Source organism: Cibotium barometz, chromosome 32, assembly GCF_041138505.1.
Source record: "Cibotium barometz isolate CiBa-2024 chromosome 32, ASM4113850v1, whole genome shotgun sequence".
Classification (NCBI taxonomy): domain Eukaryota; kingdom Viridiplantae; phylum Streptophyta; class Polypodiopsida; order Cyatheales; family Cibotiaceae; genus Cibotium; species Cibotium barometz.
Window position 1 is genome coordinate 27952671 of NC_141077.1, and position 26840 is coordinate 27979510.

Below are 26840 nucleotides of genomic sequence, written 5' to 3' on the forward strand. Positions count from 1 at the left end.
GATTTGAAGGAGTCTACCCCTCTTAACAAAGGAACACTCTATTGAGTGTGCTAATCATTTTTGAGATTAAAGGCTTGGTGGGTTTGATAAAGTGTGGTTTGAAGCATTATAGTAAATTGTATTATCATTTTCTAACAATTATTCCAGATTGGGTTTGTATAAAAAGGTCCTTATTAGTGCTTCAAGTGCAAGTCTGAAAATGATTACTGACATGTTTTTTTCCCCTTGTTTTTTTGATGCTAGGCTTATGTCTACAGGTTCGTGTTTGTAGGCTCACGTGTCCAAGTTTACGTTTACAAGTTCACTTCTATAGGCTCACGTTTATAACATCACATGTCAAGGTTCACACCTCTAAATTCACATCTGCACGCTCATGTATCCAAGTTTATATCTTCAAGTTCAAGTCTGCAAGCTCATGTATCTAAGCTCATACCACAAAGCTTATATCTGTAGGTTCACATGTGCAGTGTCCAGGTCCATGCCTCTAGACTCACGTCTATAGGCTCATGTCTGAAAGTCCATGTCTTTTTTGTATGAACTCACTCCTCATACTCCATTTTATGAAATAAGCCTACTTAGGGCATAGACTTCTAGGAACTGGGTCTATCAATGTTGGTGTTAGGTAGTAATTATATTCTAATTTCCTAATAATTATGAATTAAAAGAATTTTCCTTGGAATTTATAGTGATAGCGATTGTATGATGAGAAAATCTTCCAAGGACATGAGTAGGTATGTCCATATGAGTCTTTTAGGCAGTAATTATTAGTCGGTACAAAGTTAGGTATGCCTACCTCTAGACTGGCATGTCTCCAGGCTTACGTCTCCAGGTTCATGTCTATAAGCTCACATGTCCAGACTCATGGCATATACAGGTTCATATCTCATGTGCCCAAGATCATGGCTCATGCCCCTAGGCTCATAGCTACACGCTCACAAGTCTAGACTCATGTCTTTTTGTGTGGGACTCTGGACTTACGTCCCCAAACCCAAAGTTGGTTCGACCTGGTTTTCACTAATTTTTAAGATTTTTTAGACTTCATGGTGGGGAGTGATTAATGGTCATGATCCTATTGAAATATTTTTATGTAATAATTCACTAGGATATAATTAAATGTTTTTTTATTTTTTTAATGAAATGCTTCTAAGCTACCAATTCAAACAATGCATGGAACGATATGAAAAAATATAAAATGCATGAACACAATTGATAATTCCACTTTAATTCGCCCTAATGGAGCTCAATGCTCATGTTTTTGGAGTGGATTCCACTCTTAATCATAATTGCTAAGCTATTCCTTGGCTCAAAGCAATGAAATATAATCCTATTGGGCTCCAATTTCATGCAAATCACCAATGAACTGAGGTGTTTTAACTTCAAGTCAAAATAAAAAACAACAAACAAACACATCCAAGGCTCCAAAACCGTATGTATTTTGGAGTGGGACCTCCTAATCAACACTAGAAAATATTGAGTAATCCTAATAGCTTGGAATGTTTGGATGGAGCCAAGCCCTAGGCTTGTCCCTGACAGTGGCACCAAATATGTTCAAGTCAAGAGATTACTCTACTCTTGATGAAGCATGTGTTGTTAGGTCTTGCTTCAAAGCCACAAACCACAACTTCCCTATGTGGGTGTGCTAGCTCATCTATCGCATCCTCACTCCATTGTCACAAGGAATGCTCCTTTATTAAAGGGGTGAAGGGAGAGCACTCTAGGGAGGAAAGAAGAGACGGTCCTTTGCAATGGTTCTCTCTCATAAAAGGCAGGGGAAGAAGAAGCTAATGGTCCTTTGTGATGGTTCTCTCTCATAAAAGGCACGTGAAGAAGAAGCTAATGGAAGAGGAAAACCTACAATCAAACCTATTCAAACAAGCATCCATCTGGCATGTAAGAATCCAATAGTATGTAAGCAAGAAAGAAAGTGGGAAGAAGGAGAGCTCACAAGCAGACTTTTATAAGGGAATCATTCTCCGTTACTTATTGTAAAAAATGACATGCACAAATGACTAGTTTTTTCACACTAGTTTGGACATACTTAAAATTTGACACTAGTTTGGACATACTTAAAATTTGACTGGCCTTTATTACTAATCTTAAGCTACTATATACATAAAGTTCGTAGACTTTCCTGCTTTATGTATTCTAGCATCATTTACAAAAGATAAGTACCCATTCAAGAAGGTAAGATGGTAAAGCATCTGACTGTAGGTCAGGTGGATGAAACCATGCTATATACATAAAGTTCGTAGACTTTCCCTATTTGAAATTAAGCACATGGTAAGGCATCATTTATGTCTTCTAGCATCATTTACAAAAGATAAGTACCCATTCAAGAAGGTAAGATGGTAAAGCATCTAACTGTAGGTCAGGTGGATGAAACCATGTTAACCTACGAAGTGGTTAACTATGCACATAAGTGTAGGGAGTGTACATGTGCATGGTTTTAGGTTTTTTATGTTTCTAGATTTGTTTGGTTTTTGTGTTTTTAATCATTTGCAATAATGGTGACTATGCACTTGAGTGAGCGTGGGTAGGATGTTACATATGACATGAAAGGAATTCCTCTAAAAGTGGCGAAATACACCATCCCTCATGAAGGCACAAAACCATCCAAACAGACAAGCTCCATTGATGTGGGATTTGTGTACCAAATCAAGCACACTAAGTGAGTGTCGCCAATAGTGATTGTCCAAAAATAACAGAAAGCTTAGAGGGTGTCTTAACCTCAAAAAGGTCAATCCTGCCATTGCTAGTTATTTGCTAGGACTGAAGGCTTGGTGGGTTTGAGGAAGTGCGGTTTGATGTGCTATAGTCAAGTGTATTATCGTTTCCAACAATTACTCCAAATCGATTTCACATCAAAGGTATTTAGAAATTTATTTCAAACACTTCGTGGGTTTGAGGAAGTGCGATTTGATGTGTGCTATAGTCAAGTGTATTATCATTTCCAAAAATTACTCCAAATCGAGTTCACATTAAAGGTATTTAGTGCTCCTGAAGTAGGTTTAAAATTGATTTCAGACACGTTTGTTCTGTTCAAGCTATTTGAAAAAATAAGTTTTTAGGATGATGTCTGTAGGTTCACACCTCTAGAAACACGTATGATACAGGTTCATGTCTCTAGACCCACGTATATGAGTTCATGCATCTAGACTCGTGTATGTGAGTTTACACTCACGTATGTAGGTTCACGTCTCCAGATTCATGTATAGAGGCTCATGTTTTCTCAATGGCATAGCTCATCCATCGCACCCTCACTACACTATCACACCAGAATGCTTCTTTGCTAATAGGGTGAAGGAAGAGCTCTCTTCACCTAGATGGAGGTAAATAGAGATTATTCTTAATGGTGGTTCTCTCTACAAAAGGCGAGCAGAAGAAGCTAATGCAAGAGAGAATTCTACAATCAAACCTATTCGAGCAAGCATTCAAGTAGGCATCCAACTAGCATGCATGAATCCAATAGTATACAAGCAAGCAAGAGTAGAGAAGAGAAGAGCTCACAAATATTCTATTACAAGGGCATGATTATGTATTGCTTAGTGTAAAAAATGAGTTATATATGAGTGATTACTTTTCACATTAGGTCAGGTAAACTTAAAAATGGTTCGGCCTCTATTACTAATCTTAAGCAAGTATGTACACACAGTCCTTAGACTTTCCCTATTTGACATTAAGCTCAAGGTAAGGCCACTTGATATATTCCAACACCATTTTATAAAAGATAAGTAACCATGAAAGCATGCAAGATGGAAAAGCGCCTTATTAGCAGGTCAAGAGAGTGAAACCATGTTAACTTACAGAGTAGTTAACAATGTTGTTTTATGTCATATAATCCTTAATTATATTACAACTATTCCGAGTGCACATAAGCACACACACAAGTTGCTTTGTGAGGGTGCAAGAATGGACCATTTACAACGGTTTTCCTATTCAAGGCCAACAAGTACCATCGTGAGTATGTTGTTTTCTATCATATGATCCATGTCAAAAGAAAATAATAACTTAAAATTCATATGACTAACGTGAAGTTTCTAATTTAGAAACCATGCTTTATATCTTTGTAAGATACTTACACCTTGTTATGTACCCTAAAGCACATTCAACAAGAGTAACATCTATTCTGTATTGCATGTAGAATAGATGTTACTCTTGCATGAAGTGTGCATTGCATGCACACTTCATACTTTGTGTTTGAAAGATCCCATGTATTTGTAGAGTGCTCTTGTGAATCTTGTAGAGAGAGAGAGAGAGAGAGAGAGAGAGAGAGAGAGAGAGAGAGAGAGAGAGAGAGAGAGAGCATCCTTTGTCCCACTCCAGCCACTTGGTAAAAACACATTTTACTTGCATGCATGCACACACACACAGGTTGAAACAAGTGGCATAGGCATTCTATATTTAATAGAAACACAATCCTTGTGAGTTTGATGCGTGTGTGCAAATGTGGTGCATCAGCTTATTTGGAGTTTGGTGAATGTAATAATATGCAAAAATAAATAAATAAAGGTTTAAATTATAATTATTTTAAGGTATGCGATTGTTTATTTTAACTAGTAAGAAATGGAATCAAATCTCTACGTTAAAGCACCCAACGTCTACTTTTGCTATTAATTTATTGAGAATATTCTTTCCCCCCCAAGGTTTTTAAGTAAGTTTGTTTTAATAAAATCTTGTGTAATCATTTAAAGAAATCTAAAGAAATATTTTTTAAAATCCCCTACTATGTGTCCTTCATGATGCAATAGGTAGGTGAGATTTTGTCTTTCATGCATGAGATTCATGCAGCACCCTATGTCTCTCTCTTTGGTTAGCAGCCACTCTCTCTCACATATCCTTATGGGTTACACATGATGGGAAGGGTGGTGTCACGCTCTCTGATGGGAAGGGTGTCCTCTCTTGCAAACCCTTATGAGCTGCACATGATGGGAACGACGTCCTCTTTCTTTCTGTCATGAGCAAGGGCTATCTAACAAATCCCCTATGGGATGCACATAGGATAAGGGCCACAAACATAGCTTTCAAAGGTTCAACGACTCTCTCAGACCACCCCAAAGAGTCTCTCTCTCTCTCTCTCTCTCTCTCTCTCTCTCTCTCTCTCTCTCTCTCTCTCTCTCTCTCTCTCTCTCTCTCTCTCTCTCTCTCTCGGTAAGAAGGGACTGTGTAGCAACCCCTTATGGGTTCAGTGTGGTGCCCGTCCAACAAGATTGTTTTGATGGCCGTATTTATTTTTTTTTGCTCCCCCTATGTGTGCTGTCACATTTGAGACAATAGAAGGTCATAAGAATTTAAAGTAAAAGGTCCCCTTATGGGTTCAGTGGTGGCCGTCCAACAAGATTGTTTTGATGGCTGTTTTTTTTTTTGCTCCCCCTATGTGTGCTGTCACATTCGAGACAATAGAAGGTCATGAGGATTTAAAGTACAAGGTTTAAAAACTTTTGTCATTTTATGTCTACTAATCCCCCACCCGTCCTTCGGACGGGGAGGAATGCATACCATGGAGGCAGGCCTTAATTTGTACTTATGTTGCCGTTGCAAGCATCATTCATTTGATATGCATGTCCACCAAGGCGTTGCCTAAGAACCCTTGACATACAATTGTATTAGGAATTTGTTTTTCCTTGTCACTTGCTCCTCTACCGCCCATATGCCTAAGATACAAGTGAAGTTGACCATGTCAAAGGGCCGTAAATTGTATAACCATTAAAAAATTTTCACTTTTCCTTGACGACCTCCTATTAGGCACATTGTGCAAATAGTGTAGACCAAGCACTACATCGAGTGGGCAAACCCGTCTACAAAGGGGAAAAAGTACACATGTTATCTACTAATAACACCAAGTAAAATGAGTACAAATATGCGAGTTTGGGCCTACTTGTCTACCATGGGAAAAAATGTGCACATGTGTATACATAGAAAGAAAACACACACACACGTTATATTAGCTTTGGTCCACAAAAAAATCTTTGTTTTGGATCTCATCAGCTTTCCCCATAGCATGCCACTTTATACAGATCCACCAGTGCGTTGCAAACATGGTATTATTTTCAGGCCATATTTTACATGTAATGCATTCTAAGAGACAACATTAGAGCACTGCAATCCCAACATATCCATCAAAGCAATGATAACCACAATATTTTTTCCAAGCAACCTTTGTATATTAATCTCATCATGCATTGCCCTTTCTCAATTGATTTTCTTCTTCCACATAGGCTTTCAACATGTAAGCAAAGGTCATTGTGTCTAGAGAGAGGTAGTCAGGATGCATTTGTTCAAAAAAATTCATAGTTCCGCACCTTGATCCTGCTGGGCATATGTCAAGCAAGAGAGAGGTAGTCATGATGCATTTGTTCAAAACAATTCATAGCTTCTGTACCTTGGTTTTGCTGTGCATATGTTGGGCAAGAGAGAAGCCATCATGATGCATTTGTTCAAAACAATTCATAGCTTTCGCACCATGGTCCTTCTAGTCATATGTTGAGCAAGAAGCTCCTCAAGCACTCGTTACGCTTTTGCAAGATCTATACATAGATATTGTTGAATGTGAGAAGTCCAAGAGATCCCAAGAACACCTTATGCATAGTTCAAAGTAGACATCATCCCTGCTTCTCTCCCTGCCAAGCATACTATCAATCCCTAACAACCTTTGTGTGGCAATCTCCTTATGAATCTTGTGCTTAGCACACATTAGTTCGCATACATGCAACCAAGTGCAATTTGACATAATGGTCTCTTCTCAAACCTCTCCACCCTGCATCATACGCATATACATCCACGCAAACCACCCTTGCTTTGGTGTGCTGCTTGCCGAAATAGTGACAAATGGCACAATGGGCGATGTGGTAAGAATTGTATAGATAGGACCCGTCTCACGGCATCAACGTAGCTAGAACTGTAACCATTGGCGTCGAAGCAAGAAGCAACACTAGACACCTGCACATAGAAAAAAACGGCGCCTATCTCTCATACATACTCACAACTATAGGTGGGAGTCAAGAAGATGTGTAATCACTACCATCTGCCAAGGCTCAGTAGAGTGGTGCTCAGGAGAGAGTAGGGCATGTTCACCATCACTTGCGCAGAACCGATCCATAGCCACTTCATCTGGTTGCATCTCACGAAAACGAAGGTGCCTACTCGAAAGCCCTCTCGGACTGCTGCTCTCTTTGCCAAATTATTGATGGGAGAAGGGCTCGTTGGCGCCAAGTAGCTAAATGCGCTGCCAATCTCTGTCAAACATCGCAGCCTGCTCATGAAGCGCCGCTACCCATATTGGCCATGGACGGCCGGCGGGTCAGAGTATGGGCGGCTGCCAGAGATGCATTGCGAAGAGCAAGCGCCCTCCAAGGCCCACAAAGCACGGCTTCCCTATGCAAAATGCTGGAGAATGTGCTCTTTCTGTCAGGGCCCTTGCCGCCCATACAACAACTAACATGTCCAGCGCCCACCAGTCCACTGCAAGAGCGTAGCCCTTGCCCCAAATGCTACATACTCCTCCATGCCCACAAAATGCCTCTTTTCTTGGCTCATAAGTTCCCTAAATCACAGTTCTTCCATTCTTCTACATCTTACAATCGCCAGCGCGAGGATAACATGGACTATGTGAGCCGCCATTACAATCACCAGTGCGAGGTGGCATTCAGGAAAGCGCAAGGCATGTGAACAACTTTGAGGAGCTGGAGGCCCTCATGTTCAAGGCCTTTGCGGAGCAGTGGAAAGGGCCAATGTACGGCATGGGGTCACTGATGGAGCAGGCAACTGGAATGGATGAGAAGAGCAACATGAGCACAAGCATTTGGAAGGAAGAAGACGATTGTATGTAATGGCTTGACCTGCAGCCAGCCAAATCAGTACTCTACATCTCCTTCAACAGTGTCACCCTCCACTCCAAGTCCAAGTTCGACGAAATCCTACATGGGCTTGAGGCTAGCAGCGGGCGGCCCCAGCGATTCCTGTGGGCGCTTCGTCTGGACCTCGAAGACACAGCCCATACGCATACGATTGCCTTGCACTGCGGCTACCAGAGATGCATGGCCAAGAGTAGAAAGTTAGCACATAGAGGTAGCAGGTGCGAGCAAGCAGCAGGACCAGGGGCTTGCACTATTCCACCTGAGCTATCGGAAGCTTGCATAAAACGTATAGACCATCAACCACTGGGCCTCCCACATTCTATGCAACGCTGTTTTGGACCTATGTTTGAAGGTGGGGAGGTGTGTGAGAAGATGGGATTTTAATTTGGTAACGACTCTTTGGTTTTTCCTCTTCCAGCCATTTATTGTGCCTAATCACAGGCTTAAAAAAGTTGCTAGGCTTTGAGAGAGTAAGAGAGAATAGAAAATGCCTAAAAATAAAGACAAGTGGCAAGAGGCAGTGCAAGCCCCTTTATATTATAAATAGAAGGTCTAAAACCTTTGTTTTGGGATAGCACACCTTTAGAAATCCTTAATTAGTTACCTTACACTATACAAGAAGTGAGGAGCTCACTCGGGGGATCGCCTCCAAATCTCGGCAAGGTGCATATACATTAGCCCTCAAAAGTCAAATAGTAGCATGGCCTTGTTGCGCATGTGTGTGTGTGTGTGTGTGTGTCAGCACAATACATGCTTGCACGCAAACGAAAGACATAGGATGCGTAGTAGTAGCCTCCCTCTCTCTCTCTCTTTCTCACACACACACATTTTTGTGCATTTCTACGAGAGACTTTGGAAGGATGTGGCGGGGCGCTTTATCACTCATTGTTTCTATGTTTCTCTTTATATGCAAATGGAGAAGATCAAGATGCAACTGAACAATGAGGAGGAGGTCGTGAAAGGCAGAGTAGGAGGTGCTTGTGAGCATGCAAGGACGAAGGAGGAGAAGTAAGAGATGGCTGTTGAGGTGCCTTTGATTAAGGTACCATACATAGAAAATAAATTAATCTAGCACCTGAGGTGCCTTCTACTTGATGAACATGCAAGGAAGGATGAGAAGCAAGAGATGGCTCGTGAGAGGTGCCTTTGATTAAGGTAATACAGAACATTAAAAAATGCTAGCAATACGTAATGCCCCTTGATATTTTGAGTGAATACGGCCTTAGAGAAGGTTGGTGAGAAAAGGTGTAGAGACCGATTAGCGTCACGGACGCGCTTCATTCATGAATGTGAAATGTAGGGTATGGCAGGTGGCAAATGCCACGTGGAATGAGTGCCTCCAAAGTCAAAAAGAAAAAATGGAAAATACTTTTCATCCCATCCGACGCAAGCATAGTCCTTTCCTTTCCGTCTTCCAGCCGCTCTCTCAGAGAAGAAGCTGCAATGGCGATGGAGCTCTGTTCGCCTCCTCCTTCTGCTCCTCTCTCCTCCCCTCAGGCGTCTCTTCTTAAGGCCAAAGCTTGCTCCGCTTGCGCCATAGCCAAGCTTCCCTCCGAGAGCTCGCCTCGCCGTTCTCTTTCGGCATCAATCTCTCCTTCGTCCGCCATAGCAGCCGCAGCATGGCTGGCTGCGAGCCCGGCGTTGGCGGTTTCCTACGACGAGATTTCACTGCCGGTGCCGTCTGTGGCGTCGCCGCTGGATGTCGATTTAGGCGCCATTGTGGATTCCGTAATGGGCTTCGTGGCTGAGAATCCGTTGGCGTTGATCGCGGGGGTGGCCGTGGTGGGGGTACCCCTTGTGGTGTCGAGCCTGTTCTCGCAGGCCAAGCCCTGGGGCTCCGTCTCTGCAAGGGAGGTCTTGAAGAAGCTAGAGGCGGAGGACGCGCAGCTCCTGGACATCAGAAGCAGAGACAACATCAAGACTGAGGGAACCCCCGACCTCCGGACCCTCAGGAAGAGGGCCTTCCAGATACCCTTCACCCCCGGCGAAGACGAGGCCTACCTCAAGAAGCTTCTTTTCAAGTTCAAAGACCCATCCAACACCACGCTCTACATTCTCGACCAGTAAGAGCACTCTTCCTACCCTGCGCATGTGTATTTACATTCTTTTCTTTGTCCCTTGAGGGAGCCATGCATTTATTTAGTGGTAAGCAACATCACGTACAGCTGCTGCAGTCAGCTGGGCGCGCGCAGCAGCTGGCGGGGTACTGAGTTGCGGGATTGAACCTTAGCACTCACCTTGAGAGTCAAATCCCTTTCCAATCTGTCTACATTGCAGGATTTCTGTGAGCGTTGCTCAATATTGAAGTATAGTTCGAAGTCAGGGTAATAAGATTATGCCATGAAATTGCAGACCTTGCAGGCATGCCTTTTATGATGGTGAACTGAGAATGTTGGCACTGCTGATGTTTCCGTCAGGTTCGATGGAAACTCCATTTCTGTTGCCAAATTCATCACAGTGAACGGATTCAAGTCTGCTTTTGCCATCAAAGATGGTGCTGAAGGCCCTAATGGATGGCGAGTGAGCATCTTATCTCCTTTTATCGCCTGCATTTCCATGGTTTCTTACATCTCTGATCAATGTGAGAAATTCGATTATTTGCACATGTTTGGATGTTGGGTCTTTGCAGCTGTATATATTTAATTGAGACCTTCCATTTTACAAGTAGCATTGCCTTTCTGTTGCTCTCAGAGTAACGAGCTGCCCTGGCTCCTGCCACGGAAGGGCTTCACTTTGGATGGTCTCAAGGATGTTATCGACAGCACATTCAATGTAAGTTTATTTGCTTTCTTCGATAGCACAATCACGTAGTTACAGCAGCATTGTGGGGTTAAACCCCCTTTGCAGAGTTTACCCCATTGATGTGTAGCCAAAATAGAGTACACGGTTTCACTAAGAATAGTTGGCAGCCTTGTAAAAGATGACTAAGGCTGATGTGCAAGCATGGAGGATTCACAGGAAGAGTGGGATGAACTGATGTAGTAGCTGGAAAGACTGTTGCTTTGCTAGGATGCAGGTGGTGGATGAAGTCCTTATTACGAAAAGTTGGCCAGGGCTTCATCCTATTGACAGTGGTACCGAATCGCCCTATTTGAGCTTCCTTCATTCTCCATGCATGATCCATTGTGCTCTTATGACCCTCTAGTTAGCAAAGGCTGGCCAGCAATTTTCTTTGTATACCTATATTTGGGGAGGGTTTGTGTTTACTACTTGAGTAGCCTTGTCTCGAGTGCTGCTGACTTGTCCCTGTTTGTGCTGCCCTTACTCTTTGCGTCGTGTGCATGGTTGCCTTTGTTGCTATGAATAGTGCCATGGTAGGTTCTCAGTTATGGCTATCATTTGACATGCTCCCTGTGCACCCCCCCCAGCCTCTTCAATCCTGCTGTATATTTTCTCTTTGTCAAAGAGGTAGTTACTGGCATGGTACTTGTTTGATGCTTCTTACTCAATTTAAGCCTTTTTGGCCCAGGTCTTCTCATGTGCTCACAAATTGTTGACTTGGTTTTACAGGAAAACCCCAATCTGGTCCCAACCACTCTGGGTGTAGCAGCTGCAGCTGGTGTAGGTCTTGTTGTGTTTTCGGAGGTAAAGTTGATTCATCTGTTGCCAGTGGATGCCTATAAGCCTTAAGGTGAATGAATTATATGCTTGGTGTAATTGTGGGATGGATTTCTGGAGATTGCTTTAAAGCAGAAAAAGATAAGAGTCCTATCTCCGTTTGTTAGGGCTATTGCTCCTCTTACAAGGTTCCTTAAGTGTTGTGACTAACATGTTTTCTCGTTGTTGCTGGCATGTAGGCTGAGACAGCATTGCAACTTTTGGGCTCAGCTGCATTAATCCAGCTCTTTGTGAAGAAGTTTCTTTTTGCCAAGGTATAGGTGGTATTAAACATGACAGGTGGATTGAAATAGAAGATAAACACCGTTTGTATAGGGCGAGGGCTAACTGAGTAACATGTGCTATGTCTGTCTCATGCAGGACCGCCGAAAAACTTTACAAGAGTTGCAAACTTTTCTGGACACAAAGATCGCTCCAAAAGAACTGGTTGATGAGTTGAAGGTATTCCCTGAGCAAGTGTCTTCTGTGCCTTGGGGTGGTGGGAGAGAATAGCTCAGCAGTAGAATGCCCCCCCCCCCCCCCCTCTCTCTCTCTCTCTCTTCCTCTCTCTCTTCCTGTAAGGTGTGGGATTTAAAGGAAAGAACCTCTTGCAAAATAAAGAAAAGCGTCTTCCTTGTATCAAGTGTGATCGATATTAGGACCTCCATGGGTAGCTTTTATTTGCTGTTAATGTTCATGATACATGTAATGAGTTTACTCTTTTATTCGAGAATTTCAGGGTATTGGGGGAGTGCTCCTTCCAAAGTACAATGAAGTAGCACCTGCGGACTCCAGAAATGGAGCTGTTGCAATTACTGAAAGCAGCCAGGAAACTAAAGTCCAATCTGAGGCAGCTGCCATTTCTGAGCAGGTAGAGGAAAAGGAGATTGAAAGCATTACAGAAACGGTATCTGACTTATCATCTGCAGCAGCATCAATTGATCTTTCCCGATCATCAACTCCATTGTCTCCTTACACACAGGTATAAACTTCATGCCTTTTCTACAACAATTATGGGGTGTGAAAACTGGGAAAATTATGGGATTGTTATCTAAGGCAAGGGGGATTTACTCATCTAATTGGTGTGTAACATTTTGAGTGTCCAAGATGGGGCTTCACAAGCAGTGTTAACACCATGGGTTGGAGCGTTTTACATGCTAAAACCCTTCTGTATGCTGTAAGGCTATTTTTGGGTTTATTAGGATATAGAAACTATTAACTTGTTCTGTATGTATGGGTATTTCTGAAGGGGTGATGCATGCCAGGTGGTTTGCACTAAGTGAACTCCTTGGTATTAATGTGTTTTTGATGGGGGAGAAATATGTGCAGGATTGTCTCACGTAGGTTAGGATTTTTTGAGAGGACGAGTTTATGTTGTAAATGACTATTGATAAGAGAATTGGGGGCTGTTTCTGCAGTATCCAGGTTTGAAGCCACCTTCTTCACCTGCCCCTTCAAGACCTTGACAAGATTGTAAGGAGTCCTTTTTCCTAATATATCTTTAAACAAGATAAAGGTAATTATCAAGGACAGCAGCTCTTTTCTACTAAACTAGTCTGCCCACGGAAACACTGAAAAGGTTAGCGGCTCAATTGAGGCTATGTGGCTGGATCATGGCAATGGATAGCACTACTGCAGAAGCATGCCATGATGTGCCCATGCGAGGATGTTCTTGTTTCAGTATGTAGAAATAAACATGTCTATCCAAGCTTTCAAGTAACTGTTTTTGGCATTTTATTTGTAATTTCTCGTGTATATATGACCCCTCATTTCTCGTGTATATATGACCCCTCATTTTGTGTATGTTTGTTTAAGGTATGCTTCTTTACTCGTTTGCAATGAATAGTTCACCAAAGGGCTCTTTATGCAAACACGCCTTTCTTGCAATCCAAAAATGTCTTTTTTTCATTCATGATATCCTATCCCAAAGTAGGTAAAACATCCTTAAGGACAATTGGATAGTCATCATGGACTGAAGTATTTACATGGGTTATATAATCTATATGGAGGGTATCATTTTTCGACTTGAACCTAGAAAGTACATCCACCCGATCCAGGGGCATAATGTGGAAGTTGAGGTTTGCGATAATTTTCAATGTGCAGCTCCAAATCCAGAGATGTCGTGTTGTGAAGCTATGCGCAGTGCAAAATTCACCTGATACGAGTGTTCACTTCTCGCCGTTGGCAGCCATAGTTTCTGCACCATCTGAGAAGTCACTAAGCTATGAGTATTGTAGGAGTGTTCACTTCTCGCCGTTGGCAGCCATAGTTTCTGCACCATCTGAGAACTCACTAAGCTATGAGTATTGTCATTGTCAAAAAGAACCGTTACCTTTTGGTCCTTGATCTTACCCTCCATGTGGATTAGATCATTCTTGTGGAATGCCATTGCCCTAAAGCAACCATCTTAGTACCTACTATGTTGTAGGTGGTGAACTTCAATGGTAGAGATGTGGTCATTACTTGAAATTTCAAGTATTGAGATGGACGATTTACTGTGCATCTTCTTATTAGGGATATATTAGGCCGTGTGACGTGATTGGTTGCACTAGAAGCATGCCTATGTCCTCTTTGCGCTTTATAAGCCTTTTTTTTTGTTCCACCCTCTTCTTTTTAATGCTTTGTTGAGGTTGTGTGGGATAATGGATCACGACCTCTAGTGTTCGAGCGTGAATTCTTTACACCTCTAATTGGTAATCTGGGTCGAGCCCAAGAATTTGATAGGCATAGCATGAAGTGGCTCTGCGGTGCACTGCGTCAAGGAAATCTTGACAGTCATGCCAGTACTGATCAAAGGTCTTCCTCTTCATGTTCTTTTTGTGCAGTTTTTGATAGGTCACCATAGTGTTTGATCAAAGGTTTGGCTCTTCATGTTAATTTTGTGCAGTTTTTGATAGGCCACCATAGTGTCAATCACTGTGAACTGCTTACAAAATGCATCCACAAACTCTTGCCAAGTTATCGGCTTCGGTTGCACTAGACATAAGCATGGTTCTTTAAGAACATTTGGACCTAGGGAATCATATGATCACATCGGGTGCACCAATCAGCTCGAAATAAGTAGTCCAAAAGTGTCTCTTTCCCTTTTGAAAAGGGAACCCAAGTGATACAAACGAATGGGTGGAAGTAACGCTTTATAAATGTAACCCTTATGTTAATAATATGAATTGATGCAACGAGCGGCTCTCGCCTCTCGTATCTCCATGCAGGGCTGCCATGGCAACACCAGCATGGTAGCCCCCCTCTCAAATTCGACAGAAAGTGTAGAGCCTTGATGTGCTTGAGTTGACTCAAGTTTTGAAGCCTCTCTCTTGTTTTCCCCAAATTGTACACCACCACTGCCTACAAAATAAGGGATACCATATTGAGAACCACCTTAGTAGAGTTTTTTTTTAAAGTGTGTCACAAAGTGTCCTTTTCTACCTAGAAAAAGCTAAGCGTTTTAAGTTAAAACAAAAGGAGCCATGGATTAGCCCCCTGTTTCTTAATGGATTAAAAAAAGGGGGCTCATAGGAAAGCCAAGCACCCTTTCTCAAATGGGGCAAGGATTAAAAAAAGGAGTAGGGAGGAGGGTTTTTTTAGTGGATAAAAAAGGGGAACCAAGGAGAGCTCACAGAAAAAGGAGGCCTAGGAAAGCCCCACTTTTCTTATTGGACAAAAAAGAGGGGCCAAGGAAAGCCCCTCTTTTATTTAGTGGACAAAAAGTGGGGCCAAACAAAGCCCCATTTTACTTCGTGGACAAAAAGGGGGGGGGCCAAGAAAATCCCCCCTTTTTAAGCGAATCAAATGGTAAGATTCATTACAAAATCTATGGACTCTATCCATGGCCTCTCCCACTTATACACTTAATTTACCTTTTGAAGGAGAAAAAGTTTTGTTCAACCTTGATAGAACAAGGGTTGTGTGGGGAGCTTACAAGCTCGAGTTTAAGAGTTTACTCTCACATGAAGAGCTGCTCGATGTGGAGCTTTTCCCACACTTTTTATCACATTGACGTGGATCTTCCTCCAATGGGTGGTGCAACCGCTTCTTACAAAGCTCAAAGTGGCAATCCTTGCATGACTAGATCGTAATTCTATGCCTAACCGCTCAAAAAGAGGGAAGAAAGAAGAAGAAGGACAAGGAAGGGAAGATAAGCACATCATTAGTGCAAAGCATGCCCAAACCCTAATCCTAACCACATCTACACATGTTAGAATAAAATTGCAAGAGACAATAGAGAGAACATTAAACTCTATTGCATGAATGAGGAGATTATGTAAGTTGGATTTTATACTTCATAATCCTTTTCTCACCAGGCATTTAGGCAGTAAGTGATCTGAGGTTCACATGACCAATTTACAAGGCTTTCACAAGTGTGTTTAGTTTGGTTTCTCATATTATGACCTTGAAGTACAAGACTTGAGAGCTTCTTAAGAGCACTTACAATGTCAGGTGATGGGAATTACAATGTCAGTAAAGATGCTTGTGTGGATGTTGTTGGTGAAGAATCAAGTTAACCCCAAAAGTGGTTGACATACTCCCCTTCCTAATGTCGATCACGTCCTCATGATCAGTTAAAGAAGTTGTCCAAGGGAAGTTGGGAAGTTGTCATACTTGAAGTGGAGATTGTTGTTGTAGATATGCATGCTAGGTTTGTTGTCCTTTCGAAGAGATGGGGTGGGGTGTTAGTATGATGAAAATAAGTTACTAGAGCACTGGTGATAAAATATACATCTAGTCTACACATGGTGCAGGCCTTTGAGATTATTCTCTTTAATTTGTGGTCCTTATTGAACTTGGTATTTGATTTTTCTTTCTTTTTCATTTTCTCATTTTCTTTTAATGGCTTTTATCTATGTTTTTGAGGAATTTTGAGTACAGCAAACTAGAATGAAACACTTAATCACTAGTATCGCATTGGATGGTAAGTATGCAGAGTTAGTGAAATAATTGTTAGCAAGAAATAGGAGGGAAGGGGGATCTAGAGGAGCAAGGACACAACCAACAATGTCAGTTGTGTGCTTCCTTTGATACAACATGGATTACAAAAGATTAACACATGGATCAGATTTTGCATCATTTCATGACATGGGCTTCGAAAAGTGGTGTAGCCATGGGGGCGAGGCTTTTCAAGACGTGAACTCGGTTTCTTTGTGTTGAATTTTCAACAAATCATATTGACCTTTAGTTTAGATGACCAAATAATGCACGCATGTGATGTTTGGCATTATGCTACATGGGGGTAAGAGATTGATGAGGGTCATGCCATCCTTAATGAGGATTTCTACAAGAGATTTTTTTGCTGACATAAGATTATGAATGAATTAAGGACTTGGTTAGCATGGTAGACCATACTACCTCTTTGCCAATCCTGTTGAGGGTGTAGGTGACACTTAAGGAAGCCACCATGTAGTGATGATCATGGTTGGTTAACTTCATGAATGATGTCTATGTGAGATAGTTGTTTGATGCAAGGCTCGTCGTGGGTGCTAGGTTTATAGGACATAGAGTTTGGGTTATCTTTCAAGGGGATGGTGGGACTAAATCTCCAACTCAATTCTTATGCTTTATCTAGCACCATGTAGTGATGATCGTGGTTGGTTAACATCATGATCAATAATGTCAATGTGAGATAGTTGTTTGATGTGGGGCTCGTCATTAGGTTCTAGGTTTATAAGACATAGAGTTTGGGTTATCTTGGGTGGTGGGACTAAATCTCCAACTCAATTCTTATGCTTTATCTCCAACTCATCTGCTTTCTTCTTTTATCTACTTTCTTTAAGCTCCGAAACTTTCTACTTTGTTTGATTCTTTGGTTGCTTTCCTTGACATTTTTTTTTGAATCATGGATGCCTTAATTGTATTGAAGCAACAAGTTGAGCATGAATGCCTTAATTATATTGAAGCAAGTTGACATGCTATGATTGTAGGTCTACAATGTAGCTATTTTTATTTAATGTTAATGGTCAATAGAGCCACATTGAAGCAAGTTGACATGCTATGATTGTAGGTCTACAATGTAGCTATTTTTATTTAATGTTAATGGTCAATAGAGCCACATTGACATGTGAGAGACTACCTATGATGTCCTCTATTTGTTCTTAGGTAAGCAAGTTGATATGCTATGACTATAGGTCTACAATGTAGTTGTGTTATCTTTATTTAATGTTGATGGTCAGTAGCCACAATGACGTGTGAGAGACTACCTATGATGTCGTCTATTTTTTGCTAAGGTAAGTGGAGGGTCTCTCCTATGCCACTTACATTGCTACCATCTTTGATACACCTGTAAGCTCTTGGAAAGTTGTATGTAGTGGGCTTGGTGGCAAGGTTGTGGGGGAGGTTGAAGGCGTTGCCCTCATGCAGGACATATTTTTGTGCTGCTACATACTTTTTGGATGTAGGTTTATGTGGTTGTAGGTTTATGTGGTTCTACTCACACAAGGGATGGTGAAGTTGTCTTGAAGAAGGATGCTCTAATTTTAGGAGTAGAGGGTAGATCCAACTATTTTTTACCCCTATCTTATACATCAAAAGCAAGTTCTGAATTGCAAGGAGAGGTTCTTATAGCTTGCTTGCACTTTCTTGGTCGCCACACCATTTGAGTTGATGAAGCATACTTTTTCAATGTTTGTGGTGATGGTAATAGGAGTCTAAAGTATGTATCTGTTCCATCTAGTCCACAATCCATTCTTGGCCTGCTGACTCTGAACACCGTCTTGGTCTTCATTCCTAAGAAATGAGTCTGGCACTCTCACATCACCCTTGGGACCGTTGCCCGAGAACCTATCTGGCTCACAGGACTGCCATCCCCTTTGGCACTGTGGAATACCACCAACAAACCTCCTGGGAGCTCTGCCCGATTCTGTGCTCCTTGCCTTGGGCTTCGCATCTGTGTACTTTCCTATACCTTGGACCTGTACACCATCATATGGGACTGAATCAGCGTTTAGCGTTGCTAAGCCTGATGCTCTGATACCAATGTAACACGCAGAAGCTCTGGGAGTCTTCTTTCAGTCCTAAACACTCTTGGAAAACCATCTGATGCAAAACGCAGATATAGAGAGAGAGTAGAGAGAGAGAGAGAGAGAAGTGCTGGAAATTTAGTATATTGATATGGTACAAAAAGGTACTTCTACTACAGTCCTAGGCTGTCTTCATAAAAGGGTGATAAAACACCAAAATTATGTCTCCTAGAACTTGATCCACTCCCTAGTGGAATGAATGACTCAATCTATGAGCACACTTGCCTTTTATAGTTTTTCTTGGACACTTGGTAGACTGGCCGACTGCTGGTCGGCCAGTCATAAATGCATTAAATGCTCTTTAACGCAGCCGACTGGTCCTCCTCCTTGCGCTTGTTGCTGCCCTTGTCCTCTGGTTCAGCCGACCACTTCAGTGAGCAGCTGACAGCCTTGTGTGCAGCCACCAGCAACACCTGTCCTGCACAGCCGACAGCCATCTGATCTTCAGCTTGCTCTCCACGTCTTTCTCCAATCTACACTGCCAAAAGTGCTCTATCATCCTGGTTCTACCTGGTTCATACTCTTTATCTGGCTGCCTCTTCTGGATCAACACCTGAGATTGTCCATGGCATTTATCATGCACATGACAACCCATGTCTCCTAAGATCCTCCTTCACCAATTTGCTTCACTGACATGAAGCAAAGCATATTGCCTTTGTAGAAGAAAGTGCCACTGTAGGCTACTTCTTACTGATCCAGGATGTAATTCAAAACCTAATAACTAGAAACAGATTTCCTACTATCACAATCTCCTTCCCAATTTGAGTCTCAAAATCTAGTCAAGTGATGCCATACCCAATGGTACCTTTGATGTATTTCAACACCTCATCCCTATCTTCCAATGGTTCTCATGGGGCTCATTTGAGATAATGCTAAGGACACCAACTACAAAGCTAATGTTAAGCTGTGTATTGTGCACAAAGATTAAACTCCCACCAACTTCCTATACTCCTTCATATACACAAGTGGAGAAGCATCTTCCCCACAGGTAGCTTCACATCAACCTCCAAGGGTGTTGCACACTCAGCCATCCCAAATGCCTTCTGAATTTCTCTTGCATACTTTGTTAAGAAATGAAGATTTCATCTTACTCTTACCAGACCTCAAAAATACATAAGCCAAAGGTCTATCATATTAAACTATGAACTTTAACATCTATTGTGTTTGTCGGATCTTCTCTTCATAGTTCTCCATCATGATGAGATCATCCACATAAAGGATAATGACCCTGCCATGCTCAGAGAAAATATACAAATTTGCATCTAACAACATTTTCGAAAGACCAACACTTACAAAGAAAGTATATATCCATTGGTATCATGCCCAAGTGGCATGTTTTAGCCTGTACAATACCTTTTGGAGATTGCACACTTTTTTTTCTAAACCAGGTGTATCTCAAACTTGGGTGGCTGTGCCACATAAACCTCCTCCTTGAGATGGTCATTCAAAAATGATGACATCACATCCATTTGTAATACTAACCACCTCCCATTGAGTAGCCAAGTCAAGTACTATGCGAATAGCGGTCAATTTAGTTATGGGGGGCGAATAGTGGTCAGTTTAGTTATGGCGATGAATGTCTCCTAAAATAAAAAATTAGACCCTTTGACCTGTGCAAAATGCTTCGCCCACGAGCCTTGACTTGTACTTATCCAATGTACCATCATACTTGTACTTGGCCTTCCAAATAATCTTCTATTTTACATATTAGAGAGAGGATTAGTAAGAGTAATACTCAATTGCACAATGGGAGAGTATGTTGCATTATGAGTAAACAAGGCCATAAGTATTCACACGTACTTAAACTGTGGGGGGCTAGTCGGGTGCCGAAGGCTCATAAGTGGCCTATTGCTTATACAATGCTTAATCTCATAATACATTATGAGTAAATAAGGCCATAAATGTTCACACATACTTAAACTATGGCCAATCAGGTGCCCAAGGCTCATAAGTGGCCTATTGCTTATACAAGGCATTATTAGTAAACAAGGCTATAAGTGTTCACACGTACTTAGACTATGGCTAGTCAGTTTCCCAAGGCTCATAAGTGGCCTATTTTTTATACAATACTTAATGTCATGATATATTCCCTATGAAGTACATTCATAGGGAATCCATTCTAGCTTGTTGCCACGCTCTCTTGGAGTGGGAATTACCATATATATTCCATCGGACCATTTCCAAGCATCTATCGAAGTTGTAGATTTGGACAACACTGTTGCTTCATAGATTGATCCTACATACTTTTGGTGTCTCTGTCTTTCCTATTTGATGTAGAAATGGATTAATAGCAATTTGGTCTCCCATAATCTTTTTGGATCTCAAGTTCATGTAAAGATGTTTCAGTACAGGACCTTTCCTCCAAGTACAAGCTTTCAACAAATTTTACAATTGCTTAAAATAAATTAACTACAAGTTAATACATCAACCTTAGAAGAAGAATTAAATGAAAAACTTAAACAAAAAAATATTTATCAGCATAAGACAAAGCATTGGGTCCAATTTGCCCATCCCATATGTGAGATCTGCAGTCTCACATATGAGTATTTCAATGATTTATTAAGGTATGAAGTAATTTGATACAATCAATACATCTTCTCATTAGAGGAGAAAAGAGAAGATGGAAAGAAGAGAGAGCTTCACCGAAGAAACCTACAATTCTTACAAACCATGTTTAATATATATATATATCTCACATACACTCATGAAATATATAAAGCATATATGGGAAACAATAAGAGAAACTAATACTCCATGTAGACATTTGCCTGTATTAGCCTGTCTTGGCTCCTTGTATGTAGGTACAGGCCTGCAACTTGCAGCCACTGTAACTCTCTAGTTCTTCACCAGAATATAGTTGAGTTAGTACTTAAAATTATGGGAATAGGCCTTGTCTACAACTTTTGGGTTGTTTTGCTAAATTTGGCCGTATGCAAAAGCCGACCTACTTTTGGGGATCTCTATCGATGCTATTTTTATCACAAATTTATTTTCTTTATATTTTTCTAATTGCTTAGAGATATTCATATACTCTCATCTCTAACTCTAATTTTATCAAGAAAGTTCACTCACATAACAATCATCCTGGTTAAGAAAGCAACTGTCCTCAGTTGGGTAGCTTGCAAACTTGGTCTTGAAATTTGACAAAAGAAAAGTCCAACAAACCAGTAGGGTTGTGCACATGGTACATCAAAAAATGAGAAGATCATACATTACCAATAAAATATGGTTAGCAAGTCCTACCAAAACCATCAACAAGGTATGCACGTTGTTAAATATTTTTTTAAAAAAAATAGTTAGTAAGAAACATACCCGTTATACTAAAAGCTCGATATTGTTGTTGAAGTATCAACCATCGACCCATTGTCTTATATTCATGCCATATTCAGCCTGGCTAATGAGCAACACATGCTCATGCTCTCTCTAGCTATACCAGTTGTCCCCACTATCACACAATTAGCAGCTCACAACAACTACTAACACCTGACAACAATCATTGAGCACTAATCCATTCTCAAGTCCAGTTATCTCTAAGCCATGAGCGTCCCCAATGACCCCAGAGGATAATCAAATACACTAGATCAGTTCCTCATTCCCGAGAAACAACTATCATCTAGTGTGTTAAAAGAGTAGAAAAGGAGGGAAATTTAAAAATTGTAACCGCTTCAATATATTTCTGCAAAATAGCAGAATCACTATAGTTCAAATATTAATAGGTTAGTCCATAACCCACACCTTTGATTTTCTTTCCCCAAGCATGTGAAAAGATCTTGTACTTGGCATGTAGCTCTGATACCATTGTTACAGGACCTTTCATCCAAGTACAAGCTTTCAACAAATTTTACAATTGCTTTAAATAAATTAACTACAAGTTACATCAAGCTTAGAAAAAGAATTTAATAAAAAACTTAAATAGAAAAATATTTATCAACTCAAGACAAAAGCATTGGGTCCAATATGCCCCCCCATATGTGAGACCCGTGGTCTCACATATGAGTCTTTCTATGATTTATTAAGGTATGAAGTAATTTGATACAATTAATACATCTTCTCATCAGAGGAGAGAGAGAAAATGGAAAGAAAAGAGAGCTTCACCCAAGGAACCTACAATTCTTACAAACCATGTTTAATATCTCTCTCTCTCACACACACTCATGAAATAATTAAACTATATATGGGAAACAATAAGAGAAACGGATACTCCCTGTAGATATTTACATGTCTCAGCCTGTCCTGGCTCCCTGTATGCAGGTACATATAACTCTTTGGTACATATAACTCTCAGCATGTCCTTGCTCCCTGTATGATGCAGGTACATATAACTCTTTGGTTTTTCGCCAGAATATAGTCGAGTTGGTACTTACAATTATGAGAATAGGCCTAGTCTACAACCCAACATGGCCCGTTTCACTAAATTCGGCCATATGCAAAAGCCGACATACTTTTGGGGATCTCTATCATATAGATGCTATTTTTATCATAAATTTATTTTCTTTATATTTTTCTAATTGTTTAGAGATATTCATATACTCTCATCCCTTACTCTAATTTTATCAAGAAAGTTTACTCGCATAATAGTGGACCAAATCTTAGTGCATGGATCCTTTTAAAAAAAAAGCCTCTAGTTACCTAAGGGCATTACCTAAGGGCATAGTAATTTTCAAAATTTTGCTTGTCCTTCAAGTTCAAAGTGATAACATGGATTAGTATTGTTCCCACAATTGATTAGACTAAGCACCATCCATAATTAAGCTATTCCAAAATATAATCATGACGTGAATATCTAAGAGATAGTCACACATGAATAACTAGAGATAGTGACGGTTGTGAAAAACTCTAGTTTTTCACACCAAGTAGACTTGATCTTTTAAATATAGTTTCTTTTACAATGGATCATAACATTTAAGTTATGACTAGACTTGGAACAAACTAGTGCAAGCCCTCGTAGTTTCCATGCAAAAGTGTGGTAAAAGTTGAAGGGAGTTTGAAAGTTTAATTTATTATTAACAATAACCTTATGGTGGCTGGAAAGGTATATACTATGCTTACAGGTGTTATGGAAGAGTAGGTATTGCTGGGAAGAGCATGGATTGATGTGCAACCGATTACCCATTCAATGGAAAGAACAAACCATCCAAATGAAAACAAAGGGAGGCAGAACAGCATTACTAATCTTTAGATCCTAAAAAATCTATATCTCCTATAACAAACACTGAAGGTGGCTTGATCTCAAAGGATGATCAAGGAAACCATGAGGTCTACATTGAGAAAAGCTCGTTCAAGGAGGTAACCTCTCCAACCGCTCCTAAGAACCATCAACATTCAAGCCCACCAACTAGAAAGCAATGGGTTCCTACGAACCTCTTACAAGGATATTATGAGGGGAATAAAAAGATTTGGATGCCCAAAAAAAAGTGAAGAAATACCTAGCTTAGAGTTAGAACATGCCACAATGTTTGACAACCAAAATGGGAAAGAGAACCAACAAAAAGAAGCCAAAGGTGCTGGGTATCTAAGGCTATTCTAACAACACATGGGTACTACAAGGAAGCCACAAAGATCTGAATACATAAGAGGGTGTAAGAGCCAGAGAAAGTAAAGGTCGAGGATGCAAGAACAAAGGTTAGGGAGTAGAAAAAAGAAGAAATATACCCAACAAAGAAAAGGCGACCTTAGACAGGACACAAACACTAGTTGCAAATCTCATCTTGCTCAACTAGCAAAAATGAAGGAACAATCCAGAAGGGTCTTGAATGATCAGTCCCATGATTGACAAAGGAAAGAGAAAAGTGGAGGAAGATCCTAAAACAGATCCTCCCATGGATCGAACAATCAACTTCATCCAATGACTGGAAGAGGAGATGTAACATTCAAAGAAGGAACTAGAGCACCTTTGTCACCACCAACAATATCCTTTGATGGAAAAAGAAGAAAGTGGATACTAGGGACCTAAAGATAGAGGGGAAATAAATACTCAAAGGAAGTGAAGGAGAGAGAGTTCCCTATATCCCTAAAACAAATCATGAGCAAACACATAAAATCTTCACACATGACTGTCCACAAATAATCACTACGTGAAAAACTCATTTTTCATGCCCAAAAATTTTACTCCAAAATGGTCAAAAATCATGCTTGGCACTCCAGAATGGTCAAAGGAATTAGAATATCAACTCAAAAAATCATGATACGCAAAAGCATGATACTTAAAAGATTTTTCAAGGTGAAAAACCACTAGGTAGATATACACGGCCATGAGTATCTCAAGTTTTTCATGCCTAAAATAGTTTTTCATGCCTAAAATAGTTTTTCCAATAGGCATGAAAATCATACCCATCAAAAGCGTGATACTCAAAAAATTTTAACAGAGAAAAACCAGTAGATGTCCATGAGTATCTCAAGTTTTTCACACCCGAAAAGTTGTTCTAATAGACATGAAAATCATACCCAGTATGTCCAAAGGAGCACATGAACCACATCATCACCTTAAAAAAGAAGGAAATTCAAAAGTCAATTAATGTGAAAAACCAATTGATGAAGTTCCCGCTCGTGATTATCTCAAGTTTTTAACGTCCAAATAAAGTGGTTTAAAAGTAATGTAAATCATCTCAAGGTCTTCACAATAATCAAATGGCTTAAAAAATCAACTCAAAAACATGAAATTTAAACATTTTTTTGACGTGAAAAAGTAATAGATGTTCACAATCGTGAGTATCTCAAGTTTTTCATGCCCCAAAAATGCTTCAATCCTATCAATTGGGGCGACAACAAGCTTTCACATGGGGTGATAAGGGTCTACATCTAGTCAAAAAGCAAAATAACAAACTTTCTTGATGTGAATAACTTATTCACGTATGAAAAACTTGACCGATATCAAATGATATGTATTGCCCACCGTATTAATGAGTCAACTGCCCCATACCCCTCACTTATTTTGAACATTTAATATATTTTATTCCTTATTCTACACTTGTGTTTGTGTTTTTTCTCTTTTGTTTTTGATCCTACTTCACGTCTCTTGCTTCGTCACCTTCAATTCTTGTTCTCTTTCATGCCTTCGATAGTCGATCATTGCCGCCTACAACACCGAGCTAGAGGGGGCACTCTTGCCTTTTGTTTTCCTTTCTATATGATGTGTTTTTATCTTCTTGTGGTTGAAAACATTCTCTCGCTATTGCAAGAATGTGAACATACAATATCTTTCTCTCTTTCAATGTCTCTCATTTGTTATACATAACAATGTCTTCCTCTCTATTGCATGCCATATAAATGCTCAAGCTTTCTCAATGTCTTCCTCTCTCTCAATGTCTTCTTCCACCTGCACACTGAGGTAGAGGGGGCACTCTTGCCTTTTGTTTTCCTTTCTATATGTTGGGTTATTATCTTCTTATGGTTGAAAACATTCTCTCACTATCGCAAGAATGTAAACATTACAATGTATTTCTCTCTCTCAATGTCTCTCATTTGTTATACATAACAACATGTTCCTCTCTATTGAATGTCATATAAATGTTCAAGCTTTCTCAATGTCTTCCTCTCTCTCAATATCTTCTTCTCTATTGTATTCCATATAAATTCTTAAGATTTCTCTTTCTCTCTCTCAATCTCCAACGCAAACCCCACATACAATATTTCTTGGTTGTACACACCAAAGGGAAGAAAACCTTAAAAATCGATTTCTAAAAAGTCCCAATGTCATGCTCCCTCCTTTAGTATCTTAGTCATGAAAAACCAGTCTGTGAAAACCTAGGATGGTTTTTCATGCCACAATGACTTTATCAAATCAAGGGGCAAAAACACATGCTTACACATTCGCATCTTCCTAAGAACACCCACGTACTTCATGGTCATGTTGATGACCAAAATTTTGGCATGAATATCTTGGATATTCACGACCGTGAAAAACCAGGCTAGTTTTTCACACCAAATCAAAATCTTAGGGAGCAAGGCTTTTCTTATATGCTTCATCTGCTCTAATCTTAGTTCATCCATCTAACATCATTTTGTACCATAAAACTAACTTTTAGTTGATGTGATTATCTCCAAAAAGTCACACGTGAAAAACCACCTTGGTTTTTCACACCATAAAAATCTCAAAAATAGCATACTTTTCACATCATGGTTTTACTAACTAAACTTTGTTAAACTTGTCAAAACAAGATAATTTTTTCCACGTGGACATCTCAAGATATGCACGTCATGAAAAACTAGACCGTTTTTTCATGTTAGAAAATTTATTTAGGAATAACACTTTTACACACTAATTGCATCTTCCTTTGACTTACTAAACCATTCTAATATCTTGTTGTCTTCAAATACTAAATTTTTTTTGACGTGAATTTGTGAAAATCTAGTCTAGTTTTTCACGTCCATACAAAAATGGTAC

At 40.3% G+C, this 26840-nt stretch overlaps 1 protein-coding gene across 1 annotated transcript; it reads left to right on the plus strand.

Moving 5' to 3' along the window:
• Positions 1–9232: 9232 nt before the first annotated feature.
• Positions 9233–13230, plus strand: LOC147620041 (protein THYLAKOID RHODANESE-LIKE, chloroplastic-like). The gene is made up of 8 exons (XM_086772182.1): positions 9233–9916; positions 10271–10373; positions 10545–10625; positions 11364–11438; positions 11651–11725; positions 11832–11912; positions 12190–12432; positions 12869–13230. The coding sequence occupies exons 1-8, from the start codon at positions 9297–9299 to the stop codon at positions 12914–12916; spliced, it is 1326 nt and encodes a 441-aa protein (XP_086628308.1). The 5' UTR covers positions 9233–9296; the 3' UTR covers positions 12917–13230.
• The last annotated feature ends 13610 nt before the right edge of the window (positions 13231–26840 follow it).

Coding starts and splice junctions, on each gene's coding strand:
- LOC147620041 (XM_086772182.1), top strand. CDS start 9,297: ATGGCGATGGAGCTCTGTTCGCCTCCTCCTTCTGCTCCTCTCTCCTCC. Junction 9,917..10,270: donor ACGCTCTACATTCTCGACCA/GTAAGAGCACTC, acceptor TGTTTCCGTCAG/GTTCGATGGAAACTCCATTT. Junction 10,374..10,544: donor AAGGCCCTAATGGATGGCGA/GTGAGCATCTTA, acceptor TGTTGCTCTCAG/AGTAACGAGCTGCCCTGGCT.